Source organism: Artibeus jamaicensis, unplaced genomic scaffold, assembly GCF_021234435.1.
Source record: "Artibeus jamaicensis isolate MK-2021 breed Jamaican fruit bat unplaced genomic scaffold, CSHL_Jam_final contig_1028, whole genome shotgun sequence".
Taxonomy (NCBI): Eukaryota; Metazoa; Chordata; class Mammalia; order Chiroptera; family Phyllostomidae; genus Artibeus; species Artibeus jamaicensis.
The window spans coordinates 3668643-3691907 of NW_026521201.1; the positions used below are offsets into that span (position 1 = coordinate 3668643).

The following is a 23265-nucleotide window of genomic DNA, read 5'->3' on the forward strand; positions in this document are numbered from 1 at the left end:
AAGCATAGGTAGATACACTGTACATTCTTGCACAACCAAAAGAAGGACAATAATTTAAAAACAAAAAACAACCTGAGCTCCCAGAAAATTGAATTGTATGGAATTCTGACAACCAAGGAGTTAAAGAAGAAACATCCAAACCAGTAGGAGGGGCTAAGACAGGCAGCTGGGCAGAGAGGACTTGCAGCAAGGTGGCAGGTAATGGACTGGGTGAGGCTGTGGCTGGTGGACCTGGAGAGGTGGCAGATCGAGGAACGGGCAGTCCCACATTCGAGTGCAGATAAACTAGGAGGAACAACTGGGAAGCAAGACAGACCACACAATCCAGGGTTCCAGCGCTGGAAAATAAAGCCTCAAGCCTCTGATTGAAAACACCTGTGGGGGTTGAGGCAGTGGCCTGAGAAACTCCCAGCCTCACGGGAGAATTCACTGAGAGACTCACAGGGTCCTAGAATATACACAAGCCCACCCACCTGGAAATCAGCACCAGAAAGGCCCAGTTTGATTGTAGATAGTGGGGCAAGTGACTGAAAACCGGAGAGTGGAGCAAGCAACATTGTTCACTCTCAGACCCTTCCCTCACATACAGCCCTGGTGAATACCTAAGGCTCTGCTCCTTACTATGTAACAGGTGTGCCCAGACCAAAAAAAAAAAAGATCAAAGCTCCAGAAAAAAAAATACAACTAAGTGAAGAAGAGCTAGCCAACCTATCAGATGCACAGTTCAAAACACTGGTAATCAGGAATGCTCACAGAATGGTTGAATATGGTCAGATGAGCAAATGAACAAATGAGATGAAAAAATGAAGGCTATGCTAAGTGAAATAAAGGAAAATGCACAGGGAACCAACAGTGATGGGAAGGAAACAGGTCTCAAATCAATGGTGTGGACCAGAAGGAAGAAAGAAACATTCAACCAGAACACAATGAAGAAATAAGAATTCAGTAAAATGAGGAGAGGCTTAGGAACCTCCAGGACATCTTTAAACATTCCAATATCTAAAACATAGGGTGCCAGAAGGAGAAGAGGAAGAGCAAGAAATTGAAAACTTACTTGAACCAATAATGGAGAACTTCCCCAATCTGGCAAAAGAAATAGACTTCCAGGAAGTCTAGGAAGCTCAAAGAGAGTCCCAAAGAAGTTGAACCAAAGGAGGAACACACCAACACACGTCATAATTACATTACCCAAGATTAAAGATAAGGAGAGCATTTATCTTAAAAGCAGCAAGAGAAAAAGAGACAGTTACCTACAAGGACTTCCCATCAGACTGTCAGCTGATTTCTCAAAAGAGACCTTGCAGGCAAGAAGGGGCTGGCAAGAAGTATTTGAAGTCATGAAAGGCAAGGACCTACATCCAAGATTGCTCTATCCAGCAAAACTATCATTCAGAATGGAAGGGCAGATAAAGTGCTTCCCAGAGAAGGTCAAATTAAAGGAGTTCATCATCACCAAGTCTTTATTATATGAAATGTTAAAGAGACTTACCGAAGAAAAAGATTCAAAATATGAACAATAAAATGACAGCAAACTCAGTTATCAACAACCACACCTAAAACAAAGACAAAAACAAACTAAGCAAACAACTGGAACAGGAACAGAATCACAGAAATGGAGACCACAGGAGAGTTATTAGCAGGGGAGCGGAAGAGGGAGAGGGCGGAAAGGTACAAAGAATAAGTAGCATAAATGGTAGGTAGAAAATAGACAGGGGGAGGGTAAGAATAGTATAGGAAATGTAGAAACCAAAGAACTTATATGTATGACCCATGGACATGAACTAAAAGGGGGAATGTGGATGGGAGGGGGTGTGCAGGCCAGAGGGGAATAGAGGGGGTAAAATGGGACAACTGTAACAGCATAATCAACAAAATACATTTTTAAAAAAACAAAAACATTTCCCATCAAATTCATCACGAATTTCTGTAGGCTCAATAATGCAGTGAGTCCTGGGCTTTTACTCAGTTAAATAAAGATTTAATTATAGTCTTCACTGAAGATGAGCCAAGTGTGAAAATACTTGATCTACTTGGAATGTGGGATCTGGGAGGAGAGATTGTGGGTTGGCATCAGTTCCCTGGGCATTTACATACTTTCAACAATAACATTAAGGGTGAAATTCATTACATCGTGACCAATTCCCTGGGCCTGTTGGTTAATCAGAGTAAGTGAAATTTCTATTCTTCTTGTTTATAATTTGTTTATCCTCACAAGAGGATATGTTTATTAATTTTTAGAGAGAGAGGAAGGGAGAGAGAAGGAAAAACATCGTTGTGAGAGAGAGACATTCATTAGTTGCCTCCCATGTGAGCCCTTATCGGGAATTGAACCAGCAACCATTTGGTGTAGAGGATGACACGCCAACCAACTGAGCCACCTGGCCAGCACTATAATTTTCTTTTTTTTTAAAATTTTTTATTGATTATGCTGTTACAGTTGTTCTATTCCCCCGTTCATTCCCCTCCACCCTACCCCCCCATCCCCATCATTACCCCCCCTTTAGTTTATGACCATGTGTCTCAAGTCCTTTAGATTCTATATTTCCCATGCTATTCTTGCCCCCCCATCTATTTTCTATCTACTGTCTATGCTACTTATTTTCTGTACCTTTTTCCCCCTTCTCCTCCTCCCACTACCCTGTTGCTAACCCTCCTTGAGATCTTCATTTCTATGTTTCCACTCCTGATCTAGCTGTCCTTTTAGTTTGCTTTCATTTTAGGTGTGGTTGTTAATAACTGTGAGTTTGCTGTCCTTTCACTGTTCATGTTTCTTTAACTTCTTTTTCTTAGATAAGTCCCTTTAACATTTCATATAATAAGGGCTTGGTGATGATGAACTCCTTGAATTTGATCTTATCTGAGAAGCACTTTATCTGTCCTTCCATTTTAAATGAAAGTTTTGCTGGATAGAGCAATCTTGGTTGTAGGTCTTTAGATTTCATGACTTGGAATACGTCTTTCCAGCCCCTTCTTGCCTGGAAGGTCTCTTTTGAGAAATCAGCTGACAGTCTGATGGGGACTCCTTTGTAGGTGACTGTCCCCTTAGCTCTTGCTGCTTCTAGGATTCTCTCCTTCATTTTAATCTTGGCTAATGTAATTACGATGTGCCTTGGTGTGTTCCTTCTTGGGTCCAACTTCTTTGGTACTCCCTGAGCTTCCTGGATTTCCTGGAAGTCTATTTCCTTTGCCAGATTGGGGAAATTCTCCTTTATTATTTGTTCAAATAAGTTTTCCACTGGTGGCTGTGCCTTTCCCCCTTCTGGTACCCCCTAGAATTCGGATGTTGGAGCGTTTAAAGATGTCCTGGAGGTTCCTAAGACTCTCCTCATTTCTTTGAATTCTTGCTCCTTGACTCTTTTCTGTTTGGCCATTATTTGCTTTCTTCTGGTCCACTCCATTGATTTGAGTCCCAGTTTCCTTTTCATTGCTATTGGTGTCCTGTGCAATTCCATTCATTTCAATTAGTTTCGCCTTCATATATTTGTCTAATTTGTCGGTATAATCAACCAGTTCTGTGAGGATCCTGATCACCAATGTTTTAAACTGTGCGTCTGTGAGTTTTGCTATTTCTTCATTGCTTAGATCTATTGGCTCTGGGGCTCTGAGATCCTCCTGCGCCATTCTTGGTCTGTTCGGGCCCTTTAAGTGTGAGAAGCGGCGCCTTGGATTCCCAGGTCGCTGGGTTGTGACGCTGTATGTGGGGGCGTGGCCAGAGCGGGGAAATGGCGACCCTCTCTGCCACTTGTCACAGCTGGGTGCGGAGGAGCAGTACCTTAGGTGGTTCACCTGGGCCGGGCCACTCAGAGTCGCTGGGTTATGACGCTGCATGTGGAGGTGGGGTCAGAGCAGGGAAATGGCGGCGCCCTCCACTGCAGCTTGCCGTGGGGACCTGCCGGCCCGGTCCAACCGCCCACTCCCTCGCCTGTCCACCGGCGCATAAATGCGCGACCTCAGTCAACCCGCAGCCCCGGGCCCGGCTGTCTCCCCCGCGGTCGCTCGCCTGGTCGCTCGCTGGGTCGCTCACTAGGTCTGACCCTGCGCCTGGATTCCTCGGGCCTGAGTGTGTCTGGCCGAGTCCTCCTGTGCAACCCTGCTCCGCCAGCCGCTGGTTTCGCCCCTTACCGGCCAGGCTGAAGAATTTGTTGTTAACGGACTTCTGAAAAGTTCAATTTTCCGTGTTCTGGCTGTGTTTTCTGTTGCTAATATTTAGTTTTCTCTAATCTTGGTTGTGTGAGAAGGCACGGCACATCCACCTATGCCTCCATCTTGGCGGAAGTCTATAATTTTCTTTAACTGAAGGTTTTCTTCTTCTTCTGATAGTAAGACTAAAATATTTATTTATTTATTTTTAATTTTAAAAATTTAATTATTTTAAAATATTTAAAGGCTTAAATCTCCCGGACTTCAAAGACCTTTAAAGATATACATCTTTGAAATTTGTGGAGCCCTGTTGTGAACTAGTCCACGGTCATTTTTTACAAATGTTCCATATGTGCTTGGGAAGAATGTGATTTACTCATTATTGGGTACAGCGTCTATATATGTCTGAATCATGCTTATTTATTGTGGTGTGAAAATCTTCATGAATAAATAAGCTAAAAAGGCAATTTCTGTGATCTCTACCACTGAATCATGTCTTGAGTCCACTACCCGTTCTGTGACCTTACTACGTCCTATTCTGTGCCTTCCTCATCTCTTGTCTGGATGGACTCTGACAGCCAGTTAACACAGCTCCACTGCCCAGATATTCGTACCCTATTAATCAGTGACTTTCAATGGGTGTGCTGCCAGAATTTTTAAAACATGCACTACCTGACTATTTATTTAGTCAAGGGCACTGACCTCTTTTCCCTTAGACTGTCAAATGAAAAAATGACAACAGCCAACACAATAATAGTCATCTGATGTGAATGAATCAAAATTCTACCTATTTTTTTGTCAGTCAGCAAAATATAAAGTCTTTTCTTGGCGTGCCACAGAATTTTAGTAATTAGTTTATGTGTGCTGTGCAATGAAAAAGGTGGACAATTGCTGCTATAAATCATTCCTTAACTCAGCTGTCAAAGTTATGTCTGTAAAATCATGTCACTTACATGCTGGATGATTTTCTAATGGATTCTCATAGCAACCCTTTACATGGGTCCTACAATGCCTAGGTGACCAGGCCCCTCTCTAGGTCTCCAGTCGCATTTCTCCCCTTCAAGCCCCTTCACCAAGCTCCAGCCATAATGCTTTTCTCTCTGTTCCTAGGCCTGTCGCGCTCATTCCTATCTCAAAGCCTTGAATTTTCTGTTGCTTTTGCGTTCCTTCCCAGCCTTTAGTTCTTAACTCAAGTCATCTCCTCAAGAGGCCTGTCCTTAAGCAAAGTAGCCTATATGGTCATGACCACCCTATTTCATAGCAACTAGATTTCAAATTACATCAATTACTTACTGATTTTACAGGTCCATTGCCTGTTTCTCTCTATAAGAATGTAAGTTCCTTAAGGGCGGGGACTATCTTGTTCTCTTCTATGTCTTCAGTGCCTAGAATAGTGCCAGACACATTGTAAGAGCCCACTCAATATTTGTCATTGTTAGAAACCATGGTCCTAAATGACATTTAATGATATGCTAACATTCCCCTGACATGTGGTTAAACGGGGAATAAAAAGGTAGTATAGAAAACTATTTACTATGAGCCTGATTTTATAAGAAAAAACGTATACATTAAAATAGGAAGAAAGAAATATGTCATCAAGAGTTTCTCTAGATAATATTTACAATGTTAAAAATGCTTGTGCTATTTTATTACCAAAGGACTTTTTCCACTGATATATGCATCTAATGAAGCAAGATGTCTTTCACAAAGAAAATTATCCAGAGGGTGAATAGGGGAGAAGGCACATATTATTTCGTGTATGTGTTCATTCATACCTACTAAGTAAGCCAACTTATTATTACTACTTAATAGGATACAAATCTGAATATTCAAAAAAATCTTAGTTGATGGGTATGTGTGTACTTGGTATTTGTTCAGTTTACTTCTGATTATGTCACTTTATGATTCAGAGTTAAAGTTCTTTAATACAAGCATAGAGACAAAAATATTTAAGTTGAAGATGAAAAATGTACAGACAAAACTGACATCAATATTATTAGTACAGACTGAGAGTCTTTGGGACCTACTCAGAATTGTGGTTTCGCAATTACCCAAGTTATTTCTAACACCACTACTTTGCTTTTTCCTTCTATTGCTTTTAAGTTTGGAAATTGCAGTGGTTTATGCAAATTTCATAAGAGAGAAAGCCTTGGACTTTTCCTGGCAGGGGTTTTCCTACACCACCCACTGTCATAATTGATTACATGCTGCACCCTGATGGAAGCACAGAGTTTCTCAGTCAACAGAAAATCACAAATACGTGGTAAACCATCTGCTTTATCCAGCAACTGAAAAATAATAATGCGATCAATGATCCAAAAGAAGAGGCTGCCAGGCCAACTGTGCCCAGTCTTCCATCAGCTTGATGTCGGAAGGTAGAGGAAGATTTGTTTTGGCAGCTGCCCTGCCAACATCTGACATCTGTCACCGATAGTTCCCCATTATTGCTGGTTCCAAAAAAATTGTATCTGCCAGTCAAATAGCTTTTCAGCTGATGGGCAGTTGAAGGATGCCTTCTACACCCAACGTGCTTCTGGGGATCTCCCCTTTACTTGAATACATGCATCCACTAATCCCTTTTCATGCCTTGCCTTTTAGCCGGTCACTCTGTGGGAAAAAGATTTCTCCCCAAGCCCAAGTTCATTGATCTTTGGAAGAATGGCCAAAGCACTAAGGGGATACTAGGAAAGTTGTAAATGCATATGGTTTTACTCCTACTTGATCAACAACTCTCCTTCTTCAGGAGCCACAAAAAAAATATTCTCCTCCAAGTGAATATATAACATTTGCATATATAGCTCCTTTAAAAATAATTAACATAGTACTTGATGTGTTTGCATGTATTCTTGTTGAATTTCCTTATGTATTAGGCACTTCACATAAACTACCTCATTTAATGAGTGCTCTCAATAATCTAGTGAGGTTTCATATTTTATAAAAGAACAAGCAGAGGCTCAGAGCTCTTACAGCCAGTAAGTAGTGGCTCTGGGATTCAAATTCAGACCTTCTTGTTTGAGTGAAACTCTCTTTCCACCACAGCATCCTGACCCTCCCTGTCACAATATTTATGACCATTTGTATGTACTATATAAATATATGACAAGATCAGCAATACTCCGGGTAGACAGTAAGCACCACGGGGTATTACTTGGGAAGGTCAAGGCTCTCTTGCTTTTGCCACAGTTCTGATAGAATGCTAAGAAAAAGAGAAGACCTGTATCGTCCTGAAATCCTCATTCCCGGGCCCTAGTTCCTGAAAAGATTTAGGGTACACAGGAAGTAAGGTGATAGGAAGTGTCCTATCAAAGCAAATTTTCCATAGTCCCTTCATTTTGATTTTTTACAGAGACATAATGGAAAATATAAGTGATTGCTATTAAAACATCTGAGGCATGAAGACTCTCCAGGTAAGTAAGTATTAACCAAGATGTCCAGAGGCTCATTGAACTGAGCCATGAATGGAAACCTGCAGAAGCTAAGAGTTCTCTCCATTTCAATGCCGCCAGGGCTGGGTGAACCTAAACAAAGAAGGGCACAGGGCACAGCCCTTACAGGGCCTCAGGGCATCGTATCTGCCACAGAATAATTTTTTTTTGAAATAGTAATCAGTGTTTTTCCCCTGCCCTTTTTTTTTTTTTTTTTTTTTTGGCCCTTTATCCTGTGTTCCCTTTTTCAGGAGGGGAAGGTGACAAAAGAGCCAAGGAAAAGAATCTCTCTCCTTGGAAAATAATGAAAAGAATCTTGATGTAAGCAAAGGCTTGAAGGAATGTGGTGAGAGGAGTGAGGCTTCCCTGCCCCCTGGACTACACAGATGTGTTGGCCTGAGTGGGGGAGGGATATGAAGAATAGATTCCAGCATAGATGTTGGTGGGCTCCCTGAGCAATAGGAACAAAGTAGAAATGTGATTTTTTTAAATGGCATGCGTTGGAGTTTGAAAGGAAATCAGGGCCTGTGCCCCTTTCCCAGGTGGAGTTCTCCTGGAGGCAGTGAGATCCCAGAAAAAAAGTGGGCACACAGCATAGGAGACAGGGCCTTAGACAGTCCCTTGGCTCCAAGCCCCGGCATGGTGTAGGAGCAGCACAACAGGTCTTTTATATCCAAGAGTAAGAAACATCAAAAAGCCACGGTTGCAATGTTTGTGATTTTCTTTAAAATATTTTGGATCACGCAGCCTCCGTGGATGATTTAGGTAAGCTATACGCCAGATGCAACAAGCATTGCTTTAGTCAGCTGGGGCTGGTAAAACAAAATTCCACAGCCTGGGCGGCTTAAACAACAGACATCTCTCATAGTTCTGGAGGCCAGAAGTCGGGGTCAGGCTGCCAGCATGGTTGTATTCTGGGGAGAGCCCTCTTCCAGGCTGCAGAAAGAGCAAGCTAGCTCTCTGGCTTGATATAAGGGCACTAATCCCATTCATAATGGCCTTATCCTCATGACCTAATCACCCCTCAAGGCCCCATCTTCAAATGCCGTCTCATCCAGATTAGGTTTCAACATAGAAATTTGGGGGGACACAAACAGTCCATGACATAGTCTAATCAATATTGTACAATCTAAGGATGGTCCATCTGCGCCCTAAATCAGGAAAACCATAGTCCATAAGAACTTCTGTATCTTGCTTAATAATGCATGCTTTACTAATTAATTAGTGTCCTGAATTTCAGGAATGAGATTTTATTGGTAAAAACAGCAGCCTGCTTACTATCACGATGCAAGTTAGGAATGGGCCTCACTGAAATCAAGGCAGGTGTATTGGCTTGCTTAGACTTTGCCAAGACTCTCCTCACCCTGAGTAAACAGGGCTAAGCATCTAGGGAGACTGGCCTGCTGCCTCAGAGCCTTGCTGAGCCTCTTTAACAACCTTTCCTCCAGCCACACACAATCAGGAGGCCTTCTGCTTGCTTGTTGCTGACTCCAAAGGTAAGAGAATCCTACCTGTAAAATGTTTGCCTGGAGGAGTGATACTTTCATGCAAGGTGGTGGTCAGAAAGGCCTGAGGGTGTCACAGACCTGGGGGTCAGAAGGTGTGAGCTGTTTAGGACCTGCCTGTTGGTGTGCTAAAATTGGGATGTTCTTCGAAATTCAGTCTCAGCTTTGCTCTTACCATACAGGGTGGGGCAAAAGTAGGTTTACAGTTTGTATGGGAAATAATACAATAATTAATAAATAATAATAAAAGAGTAAACTCTGTTTGGGTACTCACAGCTGTAAACCTACGGTTGCCCCACCCTGTAACTTGATAGCAAAGTTGTGAGGGAGTGGCCGACACCCACCCACTTTAAATTTTTTAGAGACTATATGCATTAATCAAAAGCATTACGAATTTATTTACATCAGTATGTGAAATTTGTTGATCCTGAAGAGGCTCTGCCATCTTGAACTGGAGGCTGTCCCAGCCCCCCTACCCCACCCTGAGCATTGTGACCAGGTGACCCAACCTAGAATGCAAACCTGGGCTGGAGGGAAAACCAATGGGGATGGCCTCAGAGTCAGAATCTTCCCATCAACAGGGGCTCTACGGGAAGACAGTTACATTCCTGCAGATGTGAGTTCTGGGCTGAGAAGCATAATGGCTACACATTTATAAGCCAAATGTGCTGGGAGAAACCTGAACAGAATTACTGTGAGTAACCAAGACGCTTAGGCAAAAGTGTTAGGAAAGAAAACGCTACTGCCAGGCTCTAAATTCCCTGACAAACTTCTCCTTCAATTGTAAGGCCATTTTCTTTCTCCTTGGGCTTTGTCTACATTGAAAGTGACAGTCCATTTTCCAATGATTTCATCAGCCAATTCACCCCACCTCAGCTGCGCATCTCACTCCTCCAGCGCAGTTCTCAGTAGGCAAGGTAGAAATGAATCAAGCATCCCTGTGTGGTGGCAGATATGTAATACCTGAAGTCAGCCACCTCTGGGTTCCAGTCCCAGCCCGACTCTTTACTGGAAACTGAGATCTCCATGGACTCAGCTACAAAATGAGGCATCTGATTCCCTAGGGGGTTGTAGACAGCTCTGTAACACTACAAAATGAACTTAGCTGCTAATTATCTAAAGACCCCTCACCTCAGTGCCTAAGTTTTGACTGTACTGCATAGCTAAAAGATTGGTACCTGTCTGTAAAATTAACTTTTAAAAAGACTGGATTAGATGGCTCTCTGGCTAATTAGGATTAGCCTTGAGGACAGAAAGCACTTAGCAAGTGCTGACCATGTGCCCAGTACCATGGAAGGGCCGAAATGAACAAACCCAGGAGGTACTGTTGTTATGTCACCCATTGCACAGATGAAGAAAACGAGTCACTGAGAAAAGAATCGGAATCAGGCACGTGCATAGGGTTCCAGAGCATTCAGTCCACTGGAGCCCTTAAGTAGCAGTTGTCTATGACTGACTTCTTGTCTGTTGTTTGCCATCAGTCACTGAGGTTGCCCGAGTGCCTGGAAACGCAGGTGCCGAGGAGCCATTTGTTGCGCGAGGAGTTTGGTGCAGAGAGTGCCTGGTGTACCACCAGCCCTCTGCTGAAGGAAAAGCAGGGCCCAGCACCCCACGTGGGAAATCAAGTGACGGATGTTGCTGTTACTGATGGATGGGATAACTTGTGCTTTTTCAACAGGTTCAAGAATCTCACAGCGAATCTCACAGTTTGGTCCTCTCATGGGTTCATTATGGTGCCCTGGGAACTAAAAACACACAAATAGCAGAGGGAAAAAACTGATCTTATGCAGCCAGGTCTCGAAGGAATTTCAAAAATCTGGCCCAGCCCCAACTAAAAACCCATAAAGGGATAAAGAAGATTACAAAGCCTAATAGAGTGCAGGTCTTTTTTGTTTGGGGTAATAAAGGGGAGAGAGGGTCTCAGGCCTTTTTGTTCCAGCCGAGGCTTACAGGAGTCCTTCTGCATAGCTAGAGAGGTGAAACAGGCACAGGTTAGGCTGCAGAGCTGCAAACTCATTAGGGCAAGGGTCCCCAACCTCTGAGCCACGTGGGCCCGGCCCTGTAGGAACTGGGCAGCACAGCCAAATGCACTTGTGTCATCCCGAAGCCATCCCAACTGGAGGGCGCTGCCTCCAGTCTGTGGGACAGTTGTCTTCCCCAAAACCATTCCTGGGGGCCAGAAAGGTTGGGGTCTGTGGCATTAGGGGACAGGCAGGTGACATCAATGAGTGAAGCAGGTTTGGTGGGTGCTGGGGGCTGGCAAGGAGCAGAGTCCTCCACTGCAGCCCCACTGCCTCTCAGGCCTGTCGTTGCCAGAAGGTAGACTTCCCGAGTAGTTAACATCCCAGCTTGTATATGAAAGCTCTCATTTTATATTAGCGAGAAAGTCCAAGGCAATTTAAATCACCATGGGAGTCAAACTAAATATATCTGCAGGCTGGAGTTGATCTGTGGGCTGCCAGTATGCCATCTCTGAATTAGACACTGAGAAGAACTGGAAGCAGGCATGGGTCCCACCTAATCAGACAGTGGTAATTAAGCTAGTCAGACGGTGGTAATGCTGACAGAAGAAGGTGAGGGAGCTGCTGGTCCTGCTGGTCTGCTGGAGAAAGGTGTTGGGTCCTGAGCATCCTACACCTGGCTGCACTGATTCATGTTGTTCCCTTCTGTGGCACTGGTGCCACCTAGTGGACTTTCCAGGAAGCACCTTACATTTACACATCCATGTTGAGTCCTACAGGGGCCAGAGGGTGATGGGAGGGTGGGGGCAGGGGGCGAGGACCAGGGTGACTAGTCAAAGCCAAAGCCAAAGCAAATCACAAATGAAATGCAAGTGTGTTTTGGATAATCATCAACTCAAAGCTGCAGAGGGATACCCAGGTAGGGTCAGAGGGGAATCAGCTGTGCTCTGTCTTGTTTTATTAGGCTGAACTGTCCTGCTTGACTAGGCCTGTGGCCAGTGCTGAATCTGCTCGTCCACTTTGGGGAGGCTCCCAGAGAGCCCTGAGCCCAGAGGCCAGAGCCTAGAGTGGGGAATATGGAAGTCATGATTGAAGTCATCAACTCCAAAGTGTCAGCCTTATTCTGTAAGCCTGGGGAGAAATTAGGCAGGTGGGCATCCCAAATCACATTAATGGCTGAGTTGACCCTGTCTAACGAGGATAACATCTGTGTTTATAGCGTTAAAATCCATTAATTACATTTTGTGTGCTCGTCAAGCTATTTGAATATTTGTTCTTCAATTTTAAGATCACTTCTCATCCCTCTATTTTTGGAAAAGGTCAAACTTAGTCTCTATTGCTTACAAACTATGTTGCATCTTACCAGAAGTGTTTTCCTCAAACTCATCTGCGTGAGGACACCTGTCCCCCGCTCCTCAGAAAGCTCCCCTCCCACCTTGGGCCTCGCTTCACTCTGCAGGTGTCTGCAATCCACACGGTCTCACAGGCCTGTGGGCCTCGCCTCCCTACAGCAAGTTTCGGAGGTCATGGCGAGCAGGTTTTGTTTACCGTTTTCCCTCGAAAGCCTGATGTAGGCCCCCTACACACACGCTCCGGCTACTATGGATGCTCTGCTTTCCTTTTCCTGATACCCTGGCCCCTTGACACCCAGTCACCAGCAGTTTGGCTATCCTTGTTATTGGGTAAGAGCAGGGCAGTGACAATCTAGTGTGACATTCAGCTTTGAAGACTTGCTTCCTGAGAGTATGTTTGAACTATTACTAAGCCAAGTGAGACATTTTATTTTGGTGTGACCTCTGTGTACTGAACAAAAGTTCCAGATCTTCAGAAAATCATTAGAAATTCAAACACACTCACTAGAGCACAAACTAATAGACCTTGGGTGTCTATGTCTTCATCACTGGTTTCTGCTTTCAGAAGGGGCACTTCTGTCTCAAATTTGAGGTTTTCCAATTGTAACATGACAGTGCAAAAAAGGGGCCGTCCGATGTGCCACTAGCCGGCTGTGGGGAGTGGAGCACCTGCTGTCTGCTCTTCCCACCTTTAAACACCCACGGCCCTGGGTGGGAGGCACCTAAACAACAATGGGAAGGAGTGGAATCGTAGTACTATTTACAAACACAGCCCCAGTACTGCAGGGCAAGCAGACGGGGGTGGGAGGGGAGAGAGAGGGATCTTGCAGAATTGTGACGATGGGGGAGGGCGACAACCTGGGAAACTCCCTGGAGGCCCAGCAGACTCCACTAGGCAGAAACCCAAGAAAAAAGTTATTCCTGCTTGCTTGTCCACCAGAACAGATGATGGTGACAAAGGGGAATTTCTAGAGTCCTTGCAGGATTAAGATACTGTTAGGTGTTGTTACTCGAGACAAACAGGGACTTGTCTTAACCTTAGTGTTCCCAATGAGCAGAATTAATCTCACTGCCAAAAGTTATCGTAATTAAATCGGAAACCAGGACTACTGAGAAAAGTTTTTACAGTTAACATCAAAATGACCATTAAGACACTGCCTTTTACATTACTCGTTGCTCCTGGAAAGGAGGCTGGTCTGAGAAGATGAGGTCTGGGAGCTGCTGGGACCACAGCCTGGCACTTCACTTCCATGTTAACCCTCCCACCTCCTCCCCAGGTTCTGCCTCTTCGCCCCTCCACCAGTGCGGCTGTGATCCAGACCTCATGGGAAGGACACACAGAAGGCCAGGAGTCAGATGGGAGCCAGGAATGCTGTAGGGGCAGGGAATGTGGGGATGGCACGGGGGCCCACGGACACCTCCCAAGCCAGGAGATGCTCACTCACAGCCAAGAGGGAGTAGCTGGCAATAATCAGGGCCGGCATCTGAGTCCTTGTCATGACAGCAGTGACTTACCCACCTTATGAAAGTGGGTGGAGGTTTCTAATTTATAAGATGGTAGCATGGGTGATCCTAAAGGGAAAAAAGTGCCACCAGTTACTTGCATTGCCATAAGATGACGCGCATGTAGGTCACCTCCCAGGTTAGAACTTGTTTATTTTATATCACTTATCAATTGTTGCCAGCAAAGTTCTGACACAAGAAAGATGAATTCCACTCTGGGGACTTCTGGTCTATAAATAAGTCAAAACGGCCAGAGAATTTAAGTCAAGGTGAGTTTATTGTCCAAATAGCATTATCTAATTGCATCCAAAACCACTTTCAAATCCATCTTTTAAGCTAGTCAGAATAATACGTTATCACTTCTTAAAATTGCTTAACACTGAACAGATAGGTCTTCTTAAAAGGCAGCTGACTATATCATGACGCCATCATAGCCAATAAAACATTTTTCCAAACTTCCTAAACACCTTCTGTTTATACTGCTCACACTACTTTAGCACTTGCTAGCATCCCGACCAAACAAATACCCACACCTCTTATAGAGTACATTGTGAGAGAATTACATTGACTCGATATGGCATCACACTCATTTAAAGCAAAAAAATTATAATAATAAAAAAGTTCAAGGCGAGAAACTGTAACTGAGAGAGAGAGAGAGAGAGATCTGAGGTACATGGCACAAGGGTAATGAACATAATGGGAAAAATCCCATGGCCTGGAGATCTGCTGGGGACTTAAGAGCTGGCCAGCAATAGTAACTGAAACCCATGAAAAAAATCACTTTTTTTAAAAAGGATAGGCACCTGTCAAAATACATTGGATACTGTAATGGCTACAGTCAGTAAGGCACTTTTTCCCCCAAAGTAGGCTACAGGCAAAGGAGTAAATGACGCAGCCACAGCATGCATGGGTACATTTGCCAATGGCTTCTTGAAACCTGAGCCAAGAATTGGGTCTGATAGCCCAGCCAAGTCTAAGGCAGAGACACACAAATGTAGGAGAAGAGTTCTGAGAAATGTAGCTGAATGGTGTTCGGCTTTAGAATCTAGAATTATGAAAAGTCACAAACATCCTCTTGAGTCTTCCTGCCCTATTTTGAACAAATGGATAAGGGCAGGAGCAGCCCTTGAAAACTGCTCCAAACCCACACAGGTAGATGCCCGCATTCGTTCTACAGCTAGTTTGTTGGCTTAAGGGGACTTTACCGTCTCAGCATTAATTTCCCTTTTAAAGCTATTCGAAGGGTTGGACTGTCTCAAAGATAAACAAAGAGGAATCCTTTTGGCTTAGAAGCCAACTGGCTTACTCAGACTTCCTCCCCATCCCTACCTCCCATTCCCACACTACCAATATCATCTTCTTGAACTAGAAAATCATTATTTACATGATATAAGGTGCGAGTCTATTTCTTCTCCCAGCCCTGCTCCCTTTGGCCCACGGAGAGAAAATTCCCCTGCCCTCTTTGAGAAAAGCCATCCCATCCTACCTAAGGTTCCTAGCCTGTCAGTCTGAGCTTCTAGGGCAGCGTGGAGGCCGTAAAGGGATCAGACTGCAGGGGAGCCACAGCTCCCTCTGGGGGAAGCCCATGCCGCTAGTGAGGGTGTACAGCGTGATGCAGTCATGGTTGCTTCCTCCCCCAGCCTTGTCCTCTAAGTCCCTGTGGCCTCTGAGTTATTTGAGCCCCGACCAGGATGGTAAAAGGCAGAAGAGCCTCTTGTACAAAGCATGCGGACTGAGGTGGACCTGGCTGTGAGACTCGGTAAGCTCCTCAGCAGGGTCCTGTGGCAGCTCCAGCGTGAAGACTCCTCCAAGAACAGCCCGTCTCTGAGGAGCCGTCCTCTCAGCACCTGGGATGCCTTCTGCTCTGCGACCCACCCCATTTCTACCTACAGGCTTCTTGGCTGTTATGAACCCGCATGGAATTAAATTATGCTTAGCATATATTTTTGGCATACTAGGATTTTCCCCTTAGGATTTTGCCAAAATAGGGGAAGGAACAAAATCTGGCAGGCTAGGGGAACAACTTAGCCCCCACTGATGGAAAAACAAAAACAAAAACACAGGAAGGAGGAAGTAGAGTTTTTTTTTAAGATAGAAAAAGACCCAAACAGGTCTGGAACCCCTTTAGTGGGAGTTGAAAGAGAAAAATAAAAATCACAAGAACTGAGCTCCTCTGGGACAAAATCTACCAAGGAAACCAAGATCCAAAGAGAGGGTGCCAACCACTTACACATCAGAGATCCTTCTTTTGTTTAAAGCGGGGAACAGGCAGGAAAAACCAGACAACCTAGCACCTTCCTGCCCCCAACCCCCCCCCCCCCCGACACCTTTCATCACATGAGGACGAGGACAGGAAGCAGAAAAGGCTGGAAGGCCCCAGTGACATCCGGGGCTTCAGAAGTGGAAAGTCGCAGACTGCAGGACAGTCTGTTGGCCTGTTTCCTTCCTTGTCAGATTCTCTCATTTGCTACTTCTCCCATTTGAGCTTAAGGACTGGTCACTGGTCACTGTAAAGTTTGTACCTCAGTTTGTCTTCAGGCTCCAAGACACCCAAGAACTCCAGGGACCACACCTTGGACCATTCTGTGGAACTCCTCAGGGACCAGACGAGTGTCCCGTGCAAACCAGGCTCTTGATAAAAGATTGCCCCCACCACGCTCACCTTTCCTCTCCAAAACTTCAGAATTCACCACTCACTACCCCACCAGCAATTCCCTAGAATTTAGGGTTATGCTAACAACTCACCAAGTCCTGAACCCTTCTAAACACCCCGCAAGAGTCTCATTCACCTTGGACTTGCACCTCTGTAAAGAAGCAGTCTCACCACCTCCCTTCAACTACCATCCAGTAATCAATCATCTGACCTGTTTTGCCAATCATGCCAATTCAATGTGATTTCAACCTAGAAAACATTCAGTGCCACTTAGCAGAGGACCTGGCCTTGCACAGGGCTGACTGTCCCCGGTGGAGACGGATGGGAGGAATTTCTCACAACACCGCATGCTACAGATTCAGACCTAAAAAAGCCTGTGATTACCGTAAACTAGGGATGCCCATGTCAGGGAAGGGGGAAGAGAGAGGAAATGGTCCTTGCAAGATGAGGGCCCTGGCGAGGAAAGCCCTGCTTCAAAAAGAGCTATAAGATGAGGGTCTCCAAGTGGCCTGTCTCCGGACACCTGATACCTAAGTGCAAATTATGAATGACTTCCTCATCCGAGGCATAAACATCTGTGCTCAATGTCTGCCATGGCAGGAGGGGAAATCCCTTAGTTCAACTGTTTTTCCATCATGATGAGGATACCAGAGTCGAAATGGAAGCCTGGTGACATTCACTACTGAAAAGGTCCCAGGGTGTGAGACCCTGGGCCAGACCCACCTGCCTCCCCTGCCTCCTGCTTCCCCCACACTCATGGGCTCCCTAGCAGAAACTGTATGGTTGTGAGGTATTATGAAAACAAAAATGCGAATCATTTTCTTTTGTAGCTATTGATTTTGTCCAGTAAACCTGAGGTAAAGAACACTCTGTCTTTGAAGAATGTGATCAGAGAAGAAAAAAAACCAAAAAAACCAAAAGGAAAAAAAACAACTGTGAATACGCTACCAGAAGATAAACTTATGGAAGGGCTTTTCCAGTACGAAACTCATTATCTCAACCATCTACTTCAGGACTTTGAATTTAAGCAGTAAAATAATATATTATAAAAATGTTTATAAAATAGCAGCACACTTTGTGAAAAACATTACAGCTAGGTACTGTTAATGTGAATAAGGATGTATGATTTTAGCTTCTTAGCAGCGCAAAAAAAAGTAATAAAAAAACTGAACACAATAAAATGAAAAATAAGAGACCCTTAGATTTTTCGCCATCTTCAACCCTCATGCTATGAAACAAGGCAGAATCCATGTAAAAAATAATTGTTCAAATAGCCCTGTTCTGATTTTTCTTGTTTACTTAAAAAAGGCAAATATTTTAACAAATAGCTTCATCACCTGTCAATTATAATTGTGCAAAAAAAAAGTTGTTGCTCCAACCTCTTTGCTGACTGAATGCATTTAAGAAGCAGGAGAGGGAAAAAATTCAAGTACACTGAATACACCTTTGCAATGACATTGATAAAAAAACGGAAAAGGGAACAAAATGCCACACTGATGTTCAGCTTTCTGTCTTTGCACCAGCAACAACTTTTCTTTCCATGTCCAAAGGAGAAGTATATAGGTGGGAATTAAGATCCGTACATGACATCAGAATAACAGATCTTTGTTTTTAGGCTTTTCTGAGGAATGTTGTGATGGGAATGTCAGCAGAAAGGGTTGTCTCTTCAGTCCTAGCAGGGAGACCAGAAACATGTACCAGAGAATGTCAGATACCAGAAGTGAATAGTACCAGGACTGGGGGTGAAGGGGCGGGGCACCAGAGAAGGGAGAAGTCTATTCAGCATGATTTGCATAAACCATCCCATCTATCTATCCCTCGGGAACAATTTTTCAAAGTGCTTTTCGAATGGAATGGTTTATAACAATGCTAAACTGTGGACCAGACATGCCAATTAGCACCAAAAATTAGTTTTCTCCAAGTAAGGAATGCCAAGGTCACATTACTCTTTAATTCGTTAAGAGCTTCCATTCCAGATCCCACCCTTGGTCTCCATCTGCCTCAATTTCATAGGAGTTTTGGGAATGGCCCAGAGCTACACTGACCCCTTCAGACAAAATATGGTGGTGTCTGCAATGAACCATGTTTGGAAGAAGCAGGATGTCAAAAAACATAAAACCCAGGATCCAATCACCTGTGTCCAACTGGGAAATACACATCTTTTTTAGGTAGCAGCTACTGTAGACAGCAAGAGTTCCTAACTAGAGATCCAGCAACGCTCTAGACTTAGCAATAGGTGGCCGAGACCACAGGTGCTTCTCCATCCAAAATGGTTCGGTCACGCTGAGACTGCTTTGTCCTCCCTCCCCACCATATCCCTCCTCATTTCTAACTCCTTCTCGAGTTCATGGCTTTGCAATCTAATCATGCCATCAATGGCATACGCAGTTCCTTGAAGTTATCCTAAAAGGGGTGTATATGTGCTAGTTTACATGAAGAAAAAGTCTCCTCTAATTAGTTCCCATATTGCAGGCATACATTTTCTCTAGCTACTCTGCAGTTTTCTTGTAAGCGTTATACTATTACTTTTAATATAATCAAACAATAACTGTTCGCATACACAAGGGATTCCTTTCTGTTGTACTTCAAATAGGTACCAAATGCTTTTAATTATTCCATTTTTATAGGACCTTTTTCTCTCACTTCTAAAAGACCTTTCAACATGATCTAGGTGGGGGCAGAATTTTTTTTTAAGTTTCATCCTAAAACATAATAAAGAACAAAATAACCAGAGAGAAGGAGAGAACAGATTGGAACACATCTCTCCCATGTGGCCCGACTGACAACCTCACAGGTCAATATCCCGCACGTCTGTAGGGGTGCTGGCTTGGTCCAGTTCCTCCTCTGACTTGGCTCCATCCCCCTGCTCCTGACGAAACTGCTGCAGGTTGCTGAGCAGCACCACCTCAATCTGCTCCTGGCAGGCTTTGAGGCAATCCTGCAAGGAGAATGGCCAGACCAGAGAGCTTGTTAGCAACATCACAGGGCACAGAGCATTTAATGCGCACGCGCACACACGCACACACGCGCACACACGCACACAGTTCAAGCCTCCCATAATTCCATGCTAGTTTCCCAGTACAAAGGAATGTGAAGTAAAGGAGATGTGCTCTTAAAATGCCAATAGAACCTCACTACTCCAAGCTCATGCTTCAGTGTCACCTGGGAGTTTGTGAAAAACACAGAATTTCAGGTGATTAAATGCATGGGACAACCTGAGAAGCACTGGCCTGGATGATGGGCATGCAATGCCCAGTGATCTGAGGGCCACAGGTGCTTTCTGCTCGGGGAAGTTGGGAGGGGGCAGAGGGAAGGGGAAGGCCAGCAGTAGTGCTCTAGTAGTAGACAAACAGCACCTGAGGGTAAGAAGAGAATGGGCTGAGCTGTGCCGACCCTCACGTACACTGTGCAAGTGCTTAAAAACAAAAATTCTGTTTTCCTGCTTATTTACCATTCCTTTAACTCTCATGAAAATAGAACACAGAATGTTTACAAAGTTCTGGACACTTGTACTGTCCAGTTTGGGTATAAGCAAGAATTTGCAGGATTGCTCTGACATTAGTCTATATTTGGTAGGGAAAATTCTGAGTGTGTCTGCCCCAGGCAGAGGCTTCTGCTAGCTGCCCGACATGGATGCAATGGCACATCCTGGGTTCCACGAGGCAGAGACCAGGGCTGCGACTAGCAAGCACTGGGTGAGCCGAAGGACTTGCCAGTGATCATATCCAACCTCTGTCCTCTGCAAGGTTGCTTTTCTGCCCTCTCGCCAGTAGCATATACATGTGGAAAACATATTCAACTGACTCTGCCTGGCCCTTTCCCTGGGTTCATCTGTGCTTCCCATCTGTCCATGTCACTCTACAAGTTTCACTGACAGAGGTGACCCTTTGCCAAGCACATAAGGATTATCTTTATATTCTAAAGATGTAAAATAAAATTGGAGTTAATTCCTCGGGAGCAAAGGTTTCATTTGCCCAAATTTTCCTTTCCTATCTCTTGTCCATTTTCCATTTCAAATTACAGGGTTTTGTGAAAGATCAGGAACAGCAGCAAATGAGTGCTAAGGGCAGAGACGAAATGTCACCCAGAAAGTAAGAAGAACGAAAGGACGAAGGCTGGTGATGTGCTGTCCTCCCACCACACTTGTGGGCAGCAGCTAAGTTGCTGAACTTCTCCAAGTTTCCACACTTGTAGAACAAGGGTAATGAAACTCTACCTGGATAAAGGTCGACTGAGACGTTACCTATGAAGTGCTACGAGGCAGTTCAACAAATGATCATTCTTAATAATGAGTAACAATAGATAATCAGTCCAGAAAGAATTCTTTAGATTTGAAGTAACTCTTCAGATTTCTCCAAAATGAGGTATGTATTAGCATTTGCTCAAGACTGGTGAAGGGGACACTGTGACTGGCACTGCAGACTGAAGGTCAAAGAAGACAGACATAACCCAGCCACAGAGGGCCCCGTGATACCCTGCACAGGCTATGGAACCAGGGACTGTGCTACCCTGCAGAGGCTATGGAGCCAGATGACCTACTGACACCTGCCAACCTTCCTTCCTGCGGCTTCTCCTGGTCACATCCTCCACCTCGCATAATTCTCTCACGAGTGGTGAGGAAGCCGGCGGGCCTCTCACCAGCTGCTCAGACCTTTCCCGTGCTCCCCTCCAAGGCCACACAGCAGCACTGGGGCTGCTAAGTCACTCACCCCCTGTTGAGAGGTCTAGGTGGTGAAGGCTAAAGATGTCATGTTTCTAAGGGCACTGGCACTTGAGTAGGAGACATTTGAAAACCTTAAAGCTTTCCAGTTTTTTTAAAAAAGTAACCTGAAAGTGAAAGTTAATGTGGGCATTAACATATAAGGCAAAACAGGACATGATGAGTCAAAACTAGTCTTGACCGCCCCTCAGGAAGGACCTGCAGAGACAGAAGTGGGTCCAACTGTTGGTTTTGCTTCTGAAGCTGGGACGGACAGCTCGTGCTCCATTTGAACACCATCTGAAGAGGCTGATTTGTTCTTAGGGGCTGTGTGGTGGGCATATCATCCATCTTCAAATGCTAGAATCCTCTCGGTGTGGGGAGATGTACCCCCAGAAGTGAGAGGTACAGACTCAACAGCTATGCCTCTCCTCACTCCCCTGCATGCCTCACTGAGAAACACTGGCCATAGAACTGAAGCTAACACCATTTCTCTCTCCCCACCCCTCTTTGTTTCCTTGCAGGGAATAATGAATTGAATCCAGGAAGTTAGTACGTGATGTCCCTTCTACTGTAGAGGTACCTCAGGAGCCACTGAGATTATGTTTAAAATTTTGTTTTCAGGAGTCAGGGGAATTAATCAGAACCCTTCTAAACTAGTAGTTGTGGTTTCCATGGAAGACAAATCCTACCCGAAGCATACAGCATGAAACAGCTATTGTTATCTAAAAGGATGGCAGGATTCTACCTAAAGGGACCATGTGTTCATGCATGCACATGTATGTATGCCGTGTATATGGACAGACAACAGCTCTGAACCATTGCATTAAAAAAGGAACGTCCGACAGGTGTCAGCAACAAGCTCTCTTTGGAGGGCTTCATTCGGCACAGCTGCTTGGTGAAGACTTCCTGCTATGCAGTTGCTGTGGAAGACCCTGCCTCCCCACAAGGCACCTCGTGCCTCCCGGCCAATCTTGTCTGGTTTTCCCACCTCAGAGGCTCCATCTTCCCCCAAGGAGGAGAGGTAGGTAATCTGGTCCACATACCCCTTACACCAATAATATGACCACGGTGTTGACCACACCAGCATCCCTAAAGTAGATGGTCTTCCAAATGAGGAAGACAGGGCTCCAGAAAGCTAAAAGACTTGATTTAGAGCCATGTAGAGTCTTCCCTTTTGAGCCACCAGCGTTCCTACTTTTCCTGGTATTGGCCTTCTCTTCCAGCAGACTGAGACCTTAAAGGAAAATGCCTGAGAGAATCCTCCAGGGAGGGCTGGGGTATGTGGCAGTTGGTCACTTCCCCTGGACTTTCAGAGCCACAGGAGCTCAGTACAACACTTGCATCCAGTGTCACATCTGTGTAAGCTCCAGCCACAAACACGTGCACAACAGTTTCTGAATAAAATGAAAAAAAGATTTCATACAAAACATACAACTCTGCATTCTTCACTCCCTTTTCAACAACTAAAGCAGTTACCCCAGAAGTGGGGGACCCTGATGCCATTCCATGGTCTCTTCTAGACTCATCCATGACAGAGCAGGGAGCTCAGCTCTCTGGGGTCAATCACGCCCCCATTCCTGAAAAGCTCTCAGAGGTCTCTGCCTCTGTAGATTCTAATTCTTCACAATGGCTTGGCCATTATCAGCTCAAGTTTCAAATGCACAAATCTCTTGCTCTTAGCTAGATGGGGAACTTAAGGGCAAAAGCCTGTCTTATGTGAATGATGTCCAACGTCCTACTCTCAGATGGTGGGAGAGAATTTCAGCATCATCAGCACGCCCTTCCTTCAGACAGTGCTCACCCCTCCCTGAACTTGCAAGGAGCAGGTGGAAGGAGAAATAAATGGTAGTGCTGTTACCTGCAACCAGTCTGCCAACTGCACTCAGCACCCTCTTCCCGCCTGAGGAGCGAGCTCCCTGCTTCCCAACCGCAGCACCTGGGACTGGGGTGGGGCAGGCAGTGACCTGGAGGACAGAGGAGCCCCGCTTCCCACCCGGCAGAGCTGCCTGCGCTAGGGGGTCAAG

The 23265-nt window shown here is 44.9% G+C and overlaps 1 protein-coding gene across 1 annotated transcript in view; it reads right to left on the bottom strand.

Annotated features, from left to right (window-relative positions):
• Positions 1-14144: 14144 nt before the first annotated feature.
• Positions 14145-23265, bottom strand: part of CCND2 (cyclin D2) — a 28828-nt gene continuing 19707 nt past the window's right edge. The window contains exon 5 of the mRNA XM_037152889.2: positions 14145-19477. Within this exon, the coding sequence (XP_037008784.1) occupies positions 19328-19477 (150 nt within the window). The 3' untranslated portion in view covers positions 14145-19327. The remainder of the gene's footprint in view (positions 19478-23265) is intronic.